This window comes from Plectropomus leopardus, chromosome 7 (assembly GCF_008729295.1).
Source record: "Plectropomus leopardus isolate mb chromosome 7, YSFRI_Pleo_2.0, whole genome shotgun sequence".
In the NCBI taxonomy this organism is placed as follows: Eukaryota; Metazoa; Chordata; class Actinopteri; order Perciformes; family Serranidae; genus Plectropomus; species Plectropomus leopardus.
The window spans coordinates 30,603,062-30,619,107 of record NC_056469.1 but is presented as its reverse complement, the minus strand read 5'-3'; the positions used below and the strand labels follow the sequence as shown (position 1 = coordinate 30,619,107).

General features: G+C 41.6%; 1 protein-coding gene across 1 annotated transcript in view; it reads left to right on the top strand.

Moving 5' to 3' along the window:
* LOC121945724 (raftlin-like) overlaps positions 1-16,046 on the top strand; it is a 133,387-nt gene that overhangs the window by 64,884 nt on the left and 52,457 nt on the right. The window contains exon 4 of the mRNA XM_042490029.1: positions 13,713-13,821. Within this exon, the coding sequence (XP_042345963.1) occupies positions 13,713-13,821 (109 nt within the window). The remainder of the gene's footprint in view (positions 1-13,712; positions 13,822-16,046) is intronic.

Sequence of the window (16,046 nt, the reverse complement as noted above, 5' to 3'; positions counted from 1 at the left end):
TGTTTTGTTGTTTTTGCTTTATTTAATTTTTTTTGCATTGGGCACTTTTACTTTTAATACTTCCAGTACATTTTTTTCTGATTATATTTACTTTTAGTAAGTAAAGTTTCAGTGCAGGACTTTTACTTGTAACACAGTATTTTCAGTTTCAAGTAAAGGAATTGCATACTTCTTCCACCACACAGTATAAATATATGCACTGGTATTTAAGGCTAATTGTTTTTGTCTTTTATTGAAATGCAGTAAAAAAAAAACAAAACAAAACAAATTAAAAAACAACTCAAAAGTAACCAAAAGTGAAATGCAAAAAATAAATTCATGTATTGCAGACAACTTTTCCATGTCCACAAGTACACACAAAGGTGCATTTTTACTGTAATATTCCTCACTGTCATTCGTGGGGTGAAAAGTTGAAACAATTCAAGGAAAGGGTCCTCATTAAAATAAATGTATTTTACCAAACAAAGGCGGGGGGATTGGCCATGAGGAAATCATCTTTCAGGGGCCTCAGACTTCTTAGCTACACCCCTGAGAATAAGACCTCCGCTATCACAAAATAATGCAGCCATTACAGTCACTTAAGAAAATATGTTGCAAACGCTAATGCACCTTAATTGGTGTCATTATGCAGAAAAACACTTGAAGGGAATCAGATTTTGCTTCATTTTCATATGTTGAATGGATCAAAAGTGGTAGGCTGGGTAGTTATGATTTATATAATGATTATACATGTTTATAACTGTTTTATGTTTCAGAATTTATTATTATTTTTTTATCTCAATAATCTGGGTTACATGCGAGCAGAGATGTCCACGATGGCTACCACTTAAAAAAATAACCAAGTGGAGATTTATGCTGTGTTTTTTATCAGTCGCACAACCTTTCGGTGTTTCTTCAGTATCTACACCAGAGCATCACAACATCTGTTTGTAGCTCAGCAAGCTGTCATGTGGGCAGCTGCATTTGGACCTGAGTCAGCAATAATCTCAATCCTCCATCTCCAGCTCTTTCAATGCTCCGGCCAAAAACCGGCTGCATGGCCCAAAGTCACCGCCGCCCCCTACATCTGCCCTGCAGCCCTGTTTCTGAGCCCCTCTGTCCTGGGAAATATGGGGGTGGGCACATGTTACGGTGAGGGCAGGACGCCAGTGAGCGGCTCCAAGGGTGGTTGAAGGGCATGTAAGGGGAGTGATGGACGGGTGTGAGTGGTGGTGGCTTTTCGCCTCCTATAAAAATCACTTTCTGTAGACTTTTGTATAAAAACTCTGCTGTAGCTTTTGGGAAAATTCAGTTTTGAAAGGGTCTGACAGTCCCGGGGGTCATGAAACCTGATCAGCTTATTCAAGACCACGTACTGTAAAGTCAGTTAAAGTAAAAACATGACAATCAAAGACTGAAGCTGTGAGGAAAAGTTTTTTTTTCTTGTATTTTTCTTCCTGGCAGCCGTGACATCCAGACAGGCGGAGTCCGGCAGCTGAAGCCCCAGTGGCTGCTCTGTCTGGCTCTCAAGACCAGCAAACATCCAGTCCTGTTTACCAAAACACTGTTTCCTGGCTGCAGGGCATGGATGTGTCTGAGGGTGTGTTTTTGCTCTGTGTGTGTGTTTGTGTGTGTGTGCATCTTACCCCTTTCTGAGGAGGTTAGAGCACAGCACCTCATCCTTCTTCTTTGGAGTGTTTCATGAGCTCACATACTTTTTCGTGTTGCTTTTAAATTCATCTCGCGCATGTACTGTGTCAGGACAATTGCCAGAAGAAAATGTTGGCATTGGATGTTGCCGCAAACCACGGATACAGAAGGCGGATCTCCATTAACCCTCAAATTGCACAAATTGAAATTGCAAATATAAAATATGTCTAATGGGAAGATGTCTATTTTGAAATACTACTATTTATGCCAAAAAACGCTTTTACATTTGCATGAGGTGGTATTTAAGGCGATTCGAAAAAAGTAATATTTCACAAAACTGAAACACTTTTTTGGCTTTTACCGGTCACATGATGCTATGGCTATGCACTTGTCGCTATATTTTAACATATCTGTATAATGACATTATAATGATGTTCAAATGTGACGTATCTGTGACACGATGCCAGCGTTTATTCTGGGGATCGGGTTGTATTTGAAGCTTTATGTGAATCAGGACATTGTTCAAGATAAATCTCCCTATTCTGGTGTTCGCCAGTGGATTCCCCCACAGACTCCTCACAGCTTAAAACACATTTCTGAACACCGACAAACCATTTCTGTAATTTCTCCACTGCAGTGCACAAACACAACTCCACTGCAACTAATCTACATTGACATTTCAGTCATTTAGCTAACGCTCTCACCCACAGCGACAGTACAATAACTGCAGAAAAACCAATACCCAATATTACAAGCAACCAAGAGTAAGGAGTGTAATAATCAGAGCTGCTGTGCCCTGACAGTTCTGCTGCAACCACAAACTGATCATGTAAGAAAAACGAATCGGAGGACATAAAACAAAAACTAAAGAGAGACTCGCTGTGAGAGGCTTTTGTTGTTGTTGTTTTCAGAAAAAATTAATGAATAGAGGATGCGATTCAGAAGGGAGATGGAGAATGACCGGGGGGAATTTGGTGAAAAGATGAATTTAAGATAAAATAAGACAGAACTCTGTGGATCCTCATGGGAGAACTAAACTGAAAACGTGAGGATTCGACAGAGCAATAGAAAAATATAATACAAAGTAAGCAATAAACAGAAACATAACACAAGATAAGAGCAGTAAAAATAATACAATCATAATGGAATAAATTAAAAGGAAAGCAATTAATTGCTTCGTGCAAATGTATGCTGATGATAATTTAAAGTTTTAAGTGCAGTGAAAGCGTTCAGAAATTGTGTCCCGAGGAAAAACTGTTTCCAAGTCAGTTAGTGCCAACGCGCCTCTCTCCTCTCTCATCCCTGCTGGTGTTTGTTGGAGATATCAGGGAGAAAACATTTCTTGCTTTTTCTTGTCGTACAGTATGAGAAGCAACCTACAACAGCGTGAGATAATTCCTCACAGCAAACATGACAACTTCATTTGGGTTTGTCAGAATTTCTGTTTTTATCATTATTTACTGTAATTTTGCCAGAGTTGCGAGGTGCAAGGTGTTAAGAGTACGCCTCCCTTACTGTCAATCACCTGACAGCTGCAGGAAGAAACTGAAGTCTTTGACAGAAAGACATTTTCTTTAAAAAATTGTTGCCTCATAGTCTTACTCCTCATGTCCAGGTCGTCTTATCTGAGGCGTCTCGGTTCTTTAAGATTGTGTTTCTTTCGAGATGAAGTTTTTCATTAAAAAGGTAAATGTTAAAAGAGTATCTCACATTAAGTCATGTTTCCCTTAAATCAAGTCCTCAGACCTTAATGTCAGAAAAATCATCCTGTCAGTTTATCACAAAACGACCGACTGCCACAGAAAAAATGCTTCACTGTTTTCTGATATGTCACATCTTTGGTTAAGGTCTGGTTACGTTTAAGATTTTTTTTTTTTAAACGTCTGTTTAACGCGGTTGATTCCATTGAGATTAAGAAGTGAAAAACACAAAGTTGTAGACAAAGACATAAAGGGAGACAAAATCCAATTCACAAGCATATGTCAGTGAGAGAAATAAAGAGACGGAGGGGAGGGGAGGAGGAGATATGGCAGAGGGCTCAGATGGAGAGGCCACCAGGCGGGCAGGTGAGAGTCTGAGAAGCCAGGAAGTGTACACGACCTTGGAGAGCTGGAGAGCAGGCCGCTGGCGGCGGGGGGGGGTCAAGGGAGAGGGAAGGAGGAGACACGGCGGCAAGGCCAGGTGAAGAGGCCAGGCAGGTGGAGCCTGAGAGGCGCAGGGGGACCCAGTGGAGTTGCAGGATTAGATTCAGAGGATCGGAGCAGTTTACATCCCAATTAAATGGACCAGAAAGGTGACATCCCCAATTTATTTGCAAAATAATGTGTGCAAGTGCACTATAAAAACAAGAAGGTTAAAAGAATAAGAAAGTTATTAGTAAAAAACAGTCCACACCCAATCTGTCCACACAGATTGGGTGTTTAAGGGAGACGTTGAGCACAAATTCAGAACTCTTCATCACTGACTGTAGTTACATAACCCCATATGGTGTTTACATGAGCACAGAGAAATCGGGTTATCCCATTCTGCGTATGTCTTTCAGAGTACTCCAGCTAACATATTCAGGTTTCTCATAAAGAGAAAAATGCTGTTTACGTTCTCAAACACATAAAAGGAGTACTCCGAAAACCTAATAAAAGTGTTAATCGTGTCCATGTAAATGCACTGACTGAAATTGGGACAAAAAATACAGCCCAACAATTGAATTCATCCAAAACAGACCCAGTATCCCAAAAGTGACAGGATTAGGATTAGGGCTGCCCCCTGGAAGTCAGAGATTCAACTCATCAGTCAGAGACCCCTCAGTAGAGTTAGACTGCTTCAAATCAAGATTTTTTTTTTTTTTCCATTTTGTTTTTTGGTAGTCAGTTTGGTGTGCAGCACACTTCCTGGACATTTTGGTCCCAAGATTTTACTACAGAGTGAGCGCTCGTGACTTTCACGTTACTCTTTGGTACAGGGAGGTTCGGCCATGCCGGCAGCAGCACAGATGAGGAGAGACTCTGCACTGTAACGCTCTGAGAAAATATTATCTTCTCTCTCCGGCTTAGAAGTGGTGAATTTACAGGTCACAGCAACTTAATATGACAGTCTCTTTTTTTCGTTTTTGTTTGATATCTCTATCTATATATTGTCTGCGAAAACTGTTCTTGGACATTGCCGACCCTTTGTTAGCGCTGTTAGCTTGTTTACTGTATCACATGAATGCCACTGCCACACTGAATGTCCCACTGAGTCCTCTTCAAACTTTTAAACTTACATGGAAAAAAATAATTGCCAAATATTTGTATTTGATGACAAAACTAATTTAACAGGCATAATTCAGAGTCAGATACAGCCCAGGAAAGGATTTAAAGAAACAACTCCTCCAACACACACAACCACCGAAGTCCTTGGTTCCCACCCGTGAATACAGAAGCATTTCCTAAAATATCACACATAACAGTGTCATACCTACACGTCAAAATAGCTCATATATGGTCATTAATGGTCACAGCTTTAATGAACAAAAGTCCTGTGTTTTTTTACCCCCCGACCTCTTTCCTGCAGAGACTATCACTCTGACACAATGAGCTCTTTTTAAATTAAGCCATTCTGCTTGTCTAATAATTATATTGTGTTATTTTTTAATACAGTACACTTCTTATAAAGCTTTGAGGGCTTTCTTTAGTGATGCTTCTTGTTTTTGCACAATCCCCTTTGCTGCTATAACGATGCATGTTTCCCTGCTGTGGGACTAATAAAGGATTGTCTCATCTTTCTGCTACGTTACCTGACTTCCTCCTTTGCTCCTGTCATAATTACTAAGGCAACAAGAGGTCACGGCCTAACAATTACATAAATATTGCAATATAGCAGCTTGTACAAACGAGCTACATGGACGTATTTTGGAGGAGCAAAGTCTCATTTAAACTGCTAAATGTTTTATCAGCTCAGCATTAGTGGAACAGAGTTTTAGGCTCAGAGAGGAGACATAGTTGACATGTCTCCTTTTTATGAACACAGGCTCGTACCTTTTACCTTAAATCACAAAACTTGATGTTTTTTTTAACTGAAATGAACACGACTTTTACTTCTGGAAAGCTAAATCCCTAAAAACAACTCATATTACACCTATTTTGTAAATGCCCATAAAAACACAAAACTCTAAGGCATATTGTGGGGCAAAAATATGGCTGTCAGCCACATTCTAGAAGGTCATATAGTTAAAATGCATGGCACCTTATCTGCCCTTCTTTCCTGCAGATTGTGGGCATTAGTAATCACCTCCCATGCTGTTGTGTAAAACACCTCAGGTTCACTTTCGGCATGCTCAGACACTCACACAAACAGTCCAGCGGCTCCTCGCTGGCTGCAAAACTGGACAACAGAAATATTGATTCTGTATGAAAATGCTACAGCTGAATGGACTGCATCTCTCCGTCTCTCTGTGTCTCTCTGTGTCTCTGTGTCTCTCTCTCTCTCTCTCTCTCTCTCTCTCTCTCTTTTTTTTTTTAAAGAAGACATGCTTGCCTAGCTCTGGAGAAAAAGACACCATGACGGTGGAGAGTGGAGGAAAAGAAAATCACAGCTGTAGTTTGAAGAAGTAGAGAGAGAAAGACAGAAGGAGGCTGAATGGGATGAAAAAAAGAGGAGAAGAAAGAGAGATATATTGAGTGAAAAGGGCATAGGAGTCTACCATCCTTTGATGGCCTCGGCCGAAAGCGGAGCCCAGGCTTTATCTCCAGTGTCTGTCACCGTGGAGACAGCTGCTCACATCAGCACCAGCCCAGGGGAATCCAAATCTCCACCAGGGGAAAATGAGGGAAGAGAAATAAGAGAAACCAAAAAAAGCATCTCTTCTTCAGTTCTCTTTTGCTGTCAGACCCAGAAATCAAAAGAAGAAGAAGACAGGGGGGAGGGAAGGGAAGGGGGGGGGTGAATACAGTGAATGGGACTGAAAGCATGACAGCGAGCAGCCATTCATATGTCGCTCCAAAACGAACAGCTTTTTGCGACTGCACTGAAAACAAAGCAAAAGTCAAGGTAGAGGAGCTGACTGCTGCACAGCAGCTGCACAGCAGCTACACAGCAGCTACACAGGCGTCTTTATTTAGCATGCACGCTACGTCTGCGGACACAATCACAGTCAAGTCTCTACAGTATTAGCCTCAGTGTGAAAGGCTCAGCCAACAACAAGGTACTTTACATGGAAGGGGTGACGCTGCAGGAATCCAGTGCACAGTCAGGAAGTACACAGAGGCTGTGTACACACAGTGGCATGTCATCTGTAAATGTTAAAACACTTTCACCTGACTGACATGTCTGGTTAAGTGGGTTATAACTTTAGCAACCTCAGAAGGCAATTTGTCACCGGCGGCGGTCCCCCCTCCCCCGTTACAACCTGCTGCACAGCAGAAGAAGAAAAAAAAACCTGCAATGCAGACAGAATGGATTGGACCGTTTGAAAATTTAAAATGTCAACTGTCAAATTTCCCGGTGTTCAATTTGATTGCGATGGAATAGGGTTACAGTTCAGCAGGCAATGTCTGATGGGATATATTCATCATTATTGGGTAATTGCAAGGAGCGCCCGCATGCTCAGGCAGAGAAAAAAGAGGGATTGAAAGAGAGAGATGGGCCGAGAGGGGAGGAGAAGGTGGAGAGCGTGAGAGAGGGAGATGGAGAAAAAGGAAAATAAAGAGGTGCGGACTAGAAAACCATTAGAGGGGGATTCGCTCCGGTGAAATTATTCACAAATGTGTGAAAATGTGACATTAGGAGAGGTATGCTCTATTATTAAAGCTCCGCAGTAGCAGAGTGCTAAACACGGGTTCAGTTGCCCCCTGACTGTGTCGTCATAGCAATAGATGGGCGGTGGGTGATGGAGGTGGGTGAGAGGTCTGACACGGCTGTGCTCCTGATGCACGAAAAACAGGAGTGAATTCACATTTTCACTCATATTCACTGACAATGATGTGAAAATGGTTTTTATTCAGCCTTGACTATCTTTCTGTTGCATGAGAGAAAGCTTTTATTGTGCCATTCAGCTCCTCTCAGGCAATTTCATGAAACAGGTAACATTAAAGTAATAATTTAAAACGTTTTACTGAAGGCATACTTTGTCACTCTATGGCGAGGATCGCTTTAAACAATATATAGAACCTGATCTGAGTTCTTGATTCAGCTACATCTTTACTGAAGAATACAGCCCAAAAAGTGATTCAGTTAAGACTGTGTCAGCAGTAAAGGCTACACAGACAAGATGGCACGTATAGTTAGCAGAGACCTGGAGTAGGGTCATATGCAAATCGCAAGTCCATTTTAAATTACTCAGGTCAATTATCTTTCAAACCTATGAGCTAAACTTCAGAAACATATCCTCACAAAACAGTTGGTTTGATATCTTACAAATTAGCACAAAATCATACTTTGGCGTCACCACATTATGTCAATTTAAGGTGAACTCTACATTGACTTTTTGTTTCATACGAGACACGAGAGGCTTTTTTCCTCGGTCGAAGTCCTGTGTTTGTTTGACCCTTCCACCACGCAGACTGCCAATGTCAACTTTGCCACTTTTATAGCTCAGCCTGCAGTGAATAGGTTACATGATCACAGCCAACCTGCTCACAATTACGTACATTATATACAAAATAAAATGTATTATTTTTCATATGTATAGGTAGGAACTGTGAATAAGCACAGTCTGACATCAGCACATGAGAACGGAGTTTACAGAGCTGCTTCATTTTAAGTAGTACAGGTCTCAAGTAAAGTCCTTAAAAGTCCTCATTACTGTGGCTTTTAAGTATCAGATCTGTATCCCTGGTATGTTGCTGTGAACGTTGATAGTGACTACGGTTGAGCAGACAAACTCCATTAACAGAAACACAAAAGCAATGAGCACTTAGAGCTCCCTGTTTGTTCAGTTCAGTCTTTCAAGTTTAAACAAAGAAACACTGAACTGGTCGTAGACATTTTTTACAGTTTGACTTCCACTGAAAAACAATAATATGTCAACACAGTCCCTTTCCATACCCCAGTGAACACAGGGTAATTGGAAACCGCACATTTACAAATGATGTAGCCGCTACACTGCTAAAACAAATCCCAAAGCAAGCCATTAACAGGTAATTCGCAATTAGTTACCATGTGAACGTTCAGCTCCAGTGGGAGTGATTAGTCCAACACAAGATGTTCTATGGCGAAACAAAGCATGTGACCCATCTGTGGGGCAGACAAGGAAGAGGGAGGGGGAGGAGGAGGGGGTTAGCAGGTGTATTCACCCAGGAGGGAGCTCAAGGTAGGTGGGCGAGCGCTCAGGCAAGCAGGCATTTGACACCAGTCTAACCACACGAGACCTCAGAGGTTGACAGCCGGTGCTGCACGCTGCATGAAAAGTCATCGTTTCACACAGAGAAGATGGACTGCAGGTGATGCAGCTGCTATTTTTAACCTGAGGCCTCCCTCCAGGACTGAGTGCACTGTTCGAATTGTTGTTCTCTCTCTCTCTCTCTCTCTCTCTCTCTCACACACACACACACACACACACACACACACACACACACACACACACACCTCTCTCCCTCTCTGACTCCTCTGTCTGCAGAAGTCTCCTTCCATTCAGGGTTTTATTCCAAAATGAGTTATTTGCCGCTTAAAAAGAAGTGACACCTCGGTGCAAAACATTTGATAGCACAAAATGGACTGAAATTCTTGTGCTTAAGTGAGAGTTCTTGGCCTATAAAAAAACCCTTATAAGAGTTGAGTCATTTTTATTTTATTGATAAACTGAAGTATTAATTTATCTCTAAAATGGATTTATAACACTATGAAAAAAGGGCTTTTCATTTTTAATCCTCCGAAGCTGTTTTTTAAAGGTTAACTTTGGTATTTTTCAACCTGGGCCCTATTTTCACATGTTTTTGTGTCTAAGTGACTAATGGGAACAACAATTTTTGAAATTGGTCCGGTATTGATCAAGACGCTGCAGCTGGCAGCAGCAAAACAGGCTGCAATGTAAATATTCAGGGCACTGTGCACCATCAATGTACGTACACTTAAAGTGGCTGTTTTCGCCACCGACAGGCTCAGGTTATGATAAGTGTCTTACAATATTATGGAAAGGATTGGATTGAGACACCTCAATAAACTGGCATGATTTCTTAAAAAGGAGGAAGGCAAAGAGCAAGGACAGAAGTAATGACCCAAACATTTGCAAGAAATTTGTAAAGAAAAAAAACAAAAAAAACAAAAAAAAAACAACACCAAAACGGAACAAAAAAATCATGAAAATTAAAGTATAAAAAGTGCTTAAGAAAATTAGAATAATTCTGCATTACAATGTTTAAAGATGTAATTATAATAATTATAAATATGTTTTTACCTTGCTTTTTTCTTTTAAATAATTTTCTAAATCTACTAATTTCTTTCAATTTGTGTAACATTTCCTACCAAGTTGCTTATTAACTTTTCACCCATGTATTTAAAAGAAATAACACTAATGTGCTCAGGGTTAAAAGGTTTTAATACTAGTGGACACTGATGTTGCTTCAGGTTTCAAAGAGTTTATAAAAAGGTCTGTCTCTTAAGGATCCTTTGCATAATGTTGTCAGACTCTTAGAATAACATTATGAGCCTGTCAGTGGCATTTTTTGTGAATGTTAACTGAGTGTGCTCAAATGCCCCAAGTAGTTACATTGCAGCCTATTTTGTCACTGCCGGCTGTAGCCCTCTCGCTAAATACTGGACCAGCTCAGAAAATTACAGCTACTTTTAATCACTTAAGACACAAAAACATGGGAAAATACCAGTTACCCTTTAACTCGCAGCACCAAGGGAATCTGCAGACCTCTCCGTACAATATTACCAGCAACATGATGTATAAGGTCTGTAGTGCAAGTATGATAATTCAAAATGCAATAAAAGAAAGACAGCAAATGGTTTGCACTTGACTATACTGCACAAACCCTGCTGTTTGTCTGTATCTCTGTCTCTGTTTCGTTCCTGAGGTTCTGCCTGAAGCACAAAGCTGGTTGGTTCTGATCTGTTTCGTAACTAACAGGGGAAACATCCACCTTTTTCTGACAGTGCCACCAGGCTTCTGCCTTTGAATGTTATGACGCTGCGAAAAAACGACACTTGCGTAGCTCTCAGCTCGTTGTAATGAATGTTTCACAGAGTGTGTGAAGTTTGCTCTTAACGAGTCACTCGGCCCAGTTTCTGCTCCGCTGTGTGCTGCGACAGCGATACACGCATAGCGACGGGTGTCAGTGACAGCAGAGTAGATGTGTGGTGACTGTGGCGTTTTTTGTTGCTGTTGTTTGAATGGATGACATAATTGAGGGCTTTTGGTTATACTGTTAAGTCTAACAGAAAGACTTAGTCCACGGTTTAAAGTGATAATGCAGTGATTTTCAAACTGTGGGACTCTGATTCACGTGGGAAAACTAAAGACTGCTCGCACTTTAACAAGACATAATCATTCAGGTTAGCAACATTTACTCAGATAGGAAATTGACACACAAACTGAAATGTTGGCATATTTTAGACAAGGCAGAAAAGAGAAGTCGGTGAAGCTCATCAAGCTTTGAGAACATCAGAAAAAGCTTATCTTGCTATCAGGTTCTCTGAGGACAAACTAGGAGAGGCTGGTGTCTTTTATGTATAAAAACTCAAACAGCAAAGTGGTGGCCAGCAGCAGGACTGGGACTAACCTGTTGGCTGACCCAGCAGGGACTCGAGGCTGTCCGGGGGGTTTGTGCTGGCCGGATTCAGGTTGCTGCGGCCACTGACTGGGGGTCCGTCTCCGGAGCTGCTGCCCATTCTCCTCCCGGCAAGGTGGTCTGTAGGAGAGGGGACAGACAGAGGACACACTGTGATTTGAGGCTCAACGTTAGTCAGCGTCAGCTATAAAAAATGTGAATTTTAGCTGCAGCAGTGAGTCTTTGTTAGGCTAAACTATTATCAATGCACATGCATCTGCATTTTCTATCAACCAATAGAAACGCCCTTTCTTTGAAATGACCTGTGACTGGCCACAATGTCTCATCACAAGCTACATTTTCTAAAGTCTGAAAACAGCCAAGAGGAATTATAATATGGGCAAAGTTTATTATGGTATTTTTGCTCAGTGACACCAAAATAAAACTGCCTATGCTTGTAGAGCTTGGTTAGCTTTTCTCCCCATGTTTCCAGTCTTTATGCTGAGCTAACCCGCTGTTGGTTCCAGCTTTTCATACTTGGCACACAGATATGAAAGTCTTGTCACTTAACAGCAAGAGAGCAAATGAAAAATGCCAAATGTTTCCTTCAGTGTTATTTTCCTGGGAAAAAAACCCAAACACTGTTTACAACTTTATTTTTTCATATTATCTTCACTTGTGTTATTGCTGTTCTCATGAAAAATGCAAATTAAAGGGACGATCCATCCTGATGGGCCAAGATCCAAAGACACTGGATCCTATACTTCCTATAATGCAGCTCAAAAACCTCTTTAGTTAGACCCTCCCTACCTGGATTGTAATATCAGCTTTCAGTAACAGAACCTCTTAAGTTCACTTACTGACACAATCCAAATGTAAAAAGGGCAGTTATGCCCTGAACAATTTTTTGGACAGCTGCAAGACAAGAAAGCATATTTCCCAAAAAGAATTCTTTTAAACTACGACTACAGGGTGTTGGATTTTTGCTGATTTCCAATATTTCGATATTTTCGTACTCATATTGGCCAAATTCTGACTGCCAATACCGATAGACGCACGTATGTTTTTCCACCAATTTGCAGACAACCTCAAGTGTCTTCTGTAGTGGAATTAACATATTATGCCTACTCTTACCCTGATGGCCCACTGGCTGCGGACATAAAATATAATGTTCTTTAAAATGTACACATTCACTGGGCAAAACAAGACAGCTACTCTAAACTAGGCTACATGTAAATCATGCCATATTCATTCTTATGCAACAAATTTTGAAGAAAAAGTGTAACATTCCTCCCACTTTAACAGGTTTGGATGATGAGATAATCCAGACAATGGCCAAAACCAGGGCAAGTTTGACCTATTTTAACAAATTAAACTCATATAATCACTGTCGTAAGTGCAGAAAAGTTCATATACAACCAGTGCCGAAATTGCCGTTGTTTGCTGATGTGCCAATTTTAACCTGCATCCCTACTTTAAACTGTTGGCTTGCTACTATTTTCCAAAGTATTGTTATTACTTGATACATGAAATAGCTCATCCAAACAACTCATCATGGCGGGAATGACGGAAAAATCACAGTGATAAAGCATCAAGAAGACACACACAGGCGCTGACATGCACACACTGACATGTATGTGCACTCACTGGGAGTCTTTGCATGAACTGGGAAGCTGCAAGCACAGCCTTTAAAAGACACACCAGCATGCACGCATCTTTTACCCTCCCACACATCAGGTGTCCGTGTAAAGCCAGAGCCCTCGCAGAGCGCACACACAGCCCTCACACACACACACACACACCTGCTGTATATGCACAAAGCACACTGAGGAAAAGGGCGGGTGGGGCTTCTTCCCCTTGTCAACAGGATGAGAAGCGCGGAGGTGGAAGCTGGGGCATTCGTCTCCTCGGGGCTAGCTCTGGGATTTCCTCCAGAGGACAGAAAAGGAAAATACAACACCATATAAATAGATTCTCCCCGCTCAAAATACAGATATGGCCTCGGCAGGGAGGGCTGCAGGCAGGGGGGCAGGACGAGATTTGCATTGAATTTCCTGCGTTCTGCGCTCCCCGTGTGTTTTCTTTCATCCATGTGGATCTTTGTCTCACTTAAGTGTTTTATTGTATTTTTTCTCGCCCCCCACAGGGCAACAATAACATTAGCAAAGCTTCTTGATGCAGTGTAATTTGTTGATAGGGGGTTATTTCTGTATTATAGATTTGATGTTTGCGAAAAGCATGCCTGTTTGTGGATGTTTTATGGATGTAATGTTTTAAAATGTAGGTTGAATGCATGGGTACGCTCGTGTGCCGGGAGCATTTGACCAGCAGGCTGGTTTTGCTGAAAGGCTGAAACTCATTGTCCTCTCTCTTCCCCACTGTGTCGCCTGCCTGCAGGGTGGAAAGGAGCCAGTCTGTCTGCGCACCGTACAAACTACAGCTGGAGGAGTGTCTGTCTGCCGAGCAGGTGCCCACCCCAGAGCTCATCCAGGGCTACGTCAAGAAGGTAGGTCTGCTTTATAAATGCCAAGCTGAAGGGGTTTGTCAGGTTGTTCCCAGCTGGAAGGACTCATGCAGGGAAGGAAGGATGGGAGCAAGAGAAAGGGAGGGACGAATGCAGAGGAATCGTAGTGTAGTGATATTTAACTCACAGCCTGTGGGCCAAATTTGGCCCCGATAGGGTGCCGGGCAGCCCCCCAACCATTTTCTAACTCACAAAAAAATAATAGAGAATTGTTTTGGTACTTCTAGTATTCATAAGTTGCCAAAGTCCATCAAAATAGAGCTTGTTTATCACGCAAGTTTAAGTGGAGGATACCCTGTACCCCCAACAGAGGTCCTATCTAAGTCCTTAATTTCCTAAAATCCATATTCATATTCATATTCTAGCATATTCTAGCATCAACAGATTCCAAGCAGACGTACAGTAGAGGCGCATGTGAAACAAAAAATCTCAAAAACTCAGCCTGCTGACAAAACTCAAATTACTTTGTTGAGCATGTCACCCTGTCTGAAGGTTCAGAGGATGCCGTGTTTGTATGTTTACAACGGTATTTTATTGGATCAACCACATGGCTAAACCTGCCTGTAAGCACGCTGCTGTCAGGCTGAAGGCTTTTAACTGCAGCCTGTCACAGAACGCTCAGAGGCAGCTGCCAATGAAGCACACCATGCCGGAGGAGTGACACTAAAAAGGGTTGCTTATTTTATGTAATTGCTGCTTCAAAAAAAGATAAAGAAAACACAGGGGTGGTGACGCATGTGTGTATTTCAGGAGTTGTCAGGTATGAATTAGTGGTAACTTTACAACTTTGATTGTGTTGCGTCTCCTCAAATATGAGACGTGTTGACAGGTTTCTACTACTACTACTACAGCTGGAGGTGGATTATAAAGCATCAGACATTCAAACATCATCTTAAAAGTTACAGTTTAAGCCCAAGTGGCCAAAAGAGTCTCAAACACAGAATAACAGACACTGTTACTTCACCCATTGGTTTGCTGACTTCCGCTATGTTAGTCAGAGCGTCTATAGCGTGTGTACTGTCATGTATTTTCCTGTGAAACTTAATATTTGAAGGAGTCACAAGAAGAATTTAAACAAATCATTTGCATTTGATTGTACCTCTAAAAAGTGGGCAGGCTTAGAGTTTAGTGTAATTTGAAGCTACAGCAGCGGTCTGTTGGCTCCACATGCACCTCCTTCACTTCACTAAGGGAGAGATAAATGAATTAGACCTCCGCTACATTGTTTTGGAAATGAAAATCTCACTGATATCCAAACTCACATCTCTTCCTGTATCTCTCCATATGGCTCTGTTACATAATACAACACACACACACCATAATGTGCGGTTTTATATCACTGGTGTGGCTAGCTAGTCCAAAAGTCCCATTTGGTTGGATGAACTTTTATAAATGCACCTTGACGACGTGTAAGAATCAAACAAACATTTGATTCACGCTTTGTTCAGCAAGTTAATCTTCACAAATGAACACCACTTTTAGGATTTTTAAAGCCTAAATGTAATCACCTGAAGTAAAAAGCTATTCTCAGGCTATAAATAATCCACACAACTATTCAGTCGCTACAGTCCCGCCAAGCCGTGTTCAGCACAGCTTGTTGTGATGATGTTTTGTCATCTCACTTAGCTACGCCTTTTTTAAGACACATAAAAGCTTTAAAGTTCACAGTGGGGTATTTGATGACATATTTGACGTTGTAGAACAAAACGTGAAAGTTTCTTCATCTTGTGTTAACCACAGGCCTTATCTCAGGCATCTAACCAAAAACCCACTGACTCTGAGACGAAGGAACCGCAGGTGCTAAAGTACTCCTGAGGTTTTCTGTCATGATTTACTCGCTCTTGGAGGCAGCCTCAAGTGGCCGCTAGAGGAACTGCAGCTTCTGACACTTATGCATTAGCCGCATTTACACTGCCAGCTCAAGGCAGGAATATTACGCCTTTATGCCTCCTCGCCGTTCTGTAAAATCATCCGATCACAGAAAGGGAGGACAGAGTGGTCTCGCCTCAGAGGCTGTAACAGCCCCAAAACAAGGTCTGTGTAAAACATAAAGCCAAAGAGACGTGAGTGACGTTTTGACAGTGTGTTATGTATGCGGGAGAGATATGAAAAGCATCTGCTAATTCTGCTAAGAAGAAAAGCGGCCATAAATGTCCGCTCCTTACCCTCCGAGCAGAGGACGTGATCAGCCTCCATAGAACAGAGAT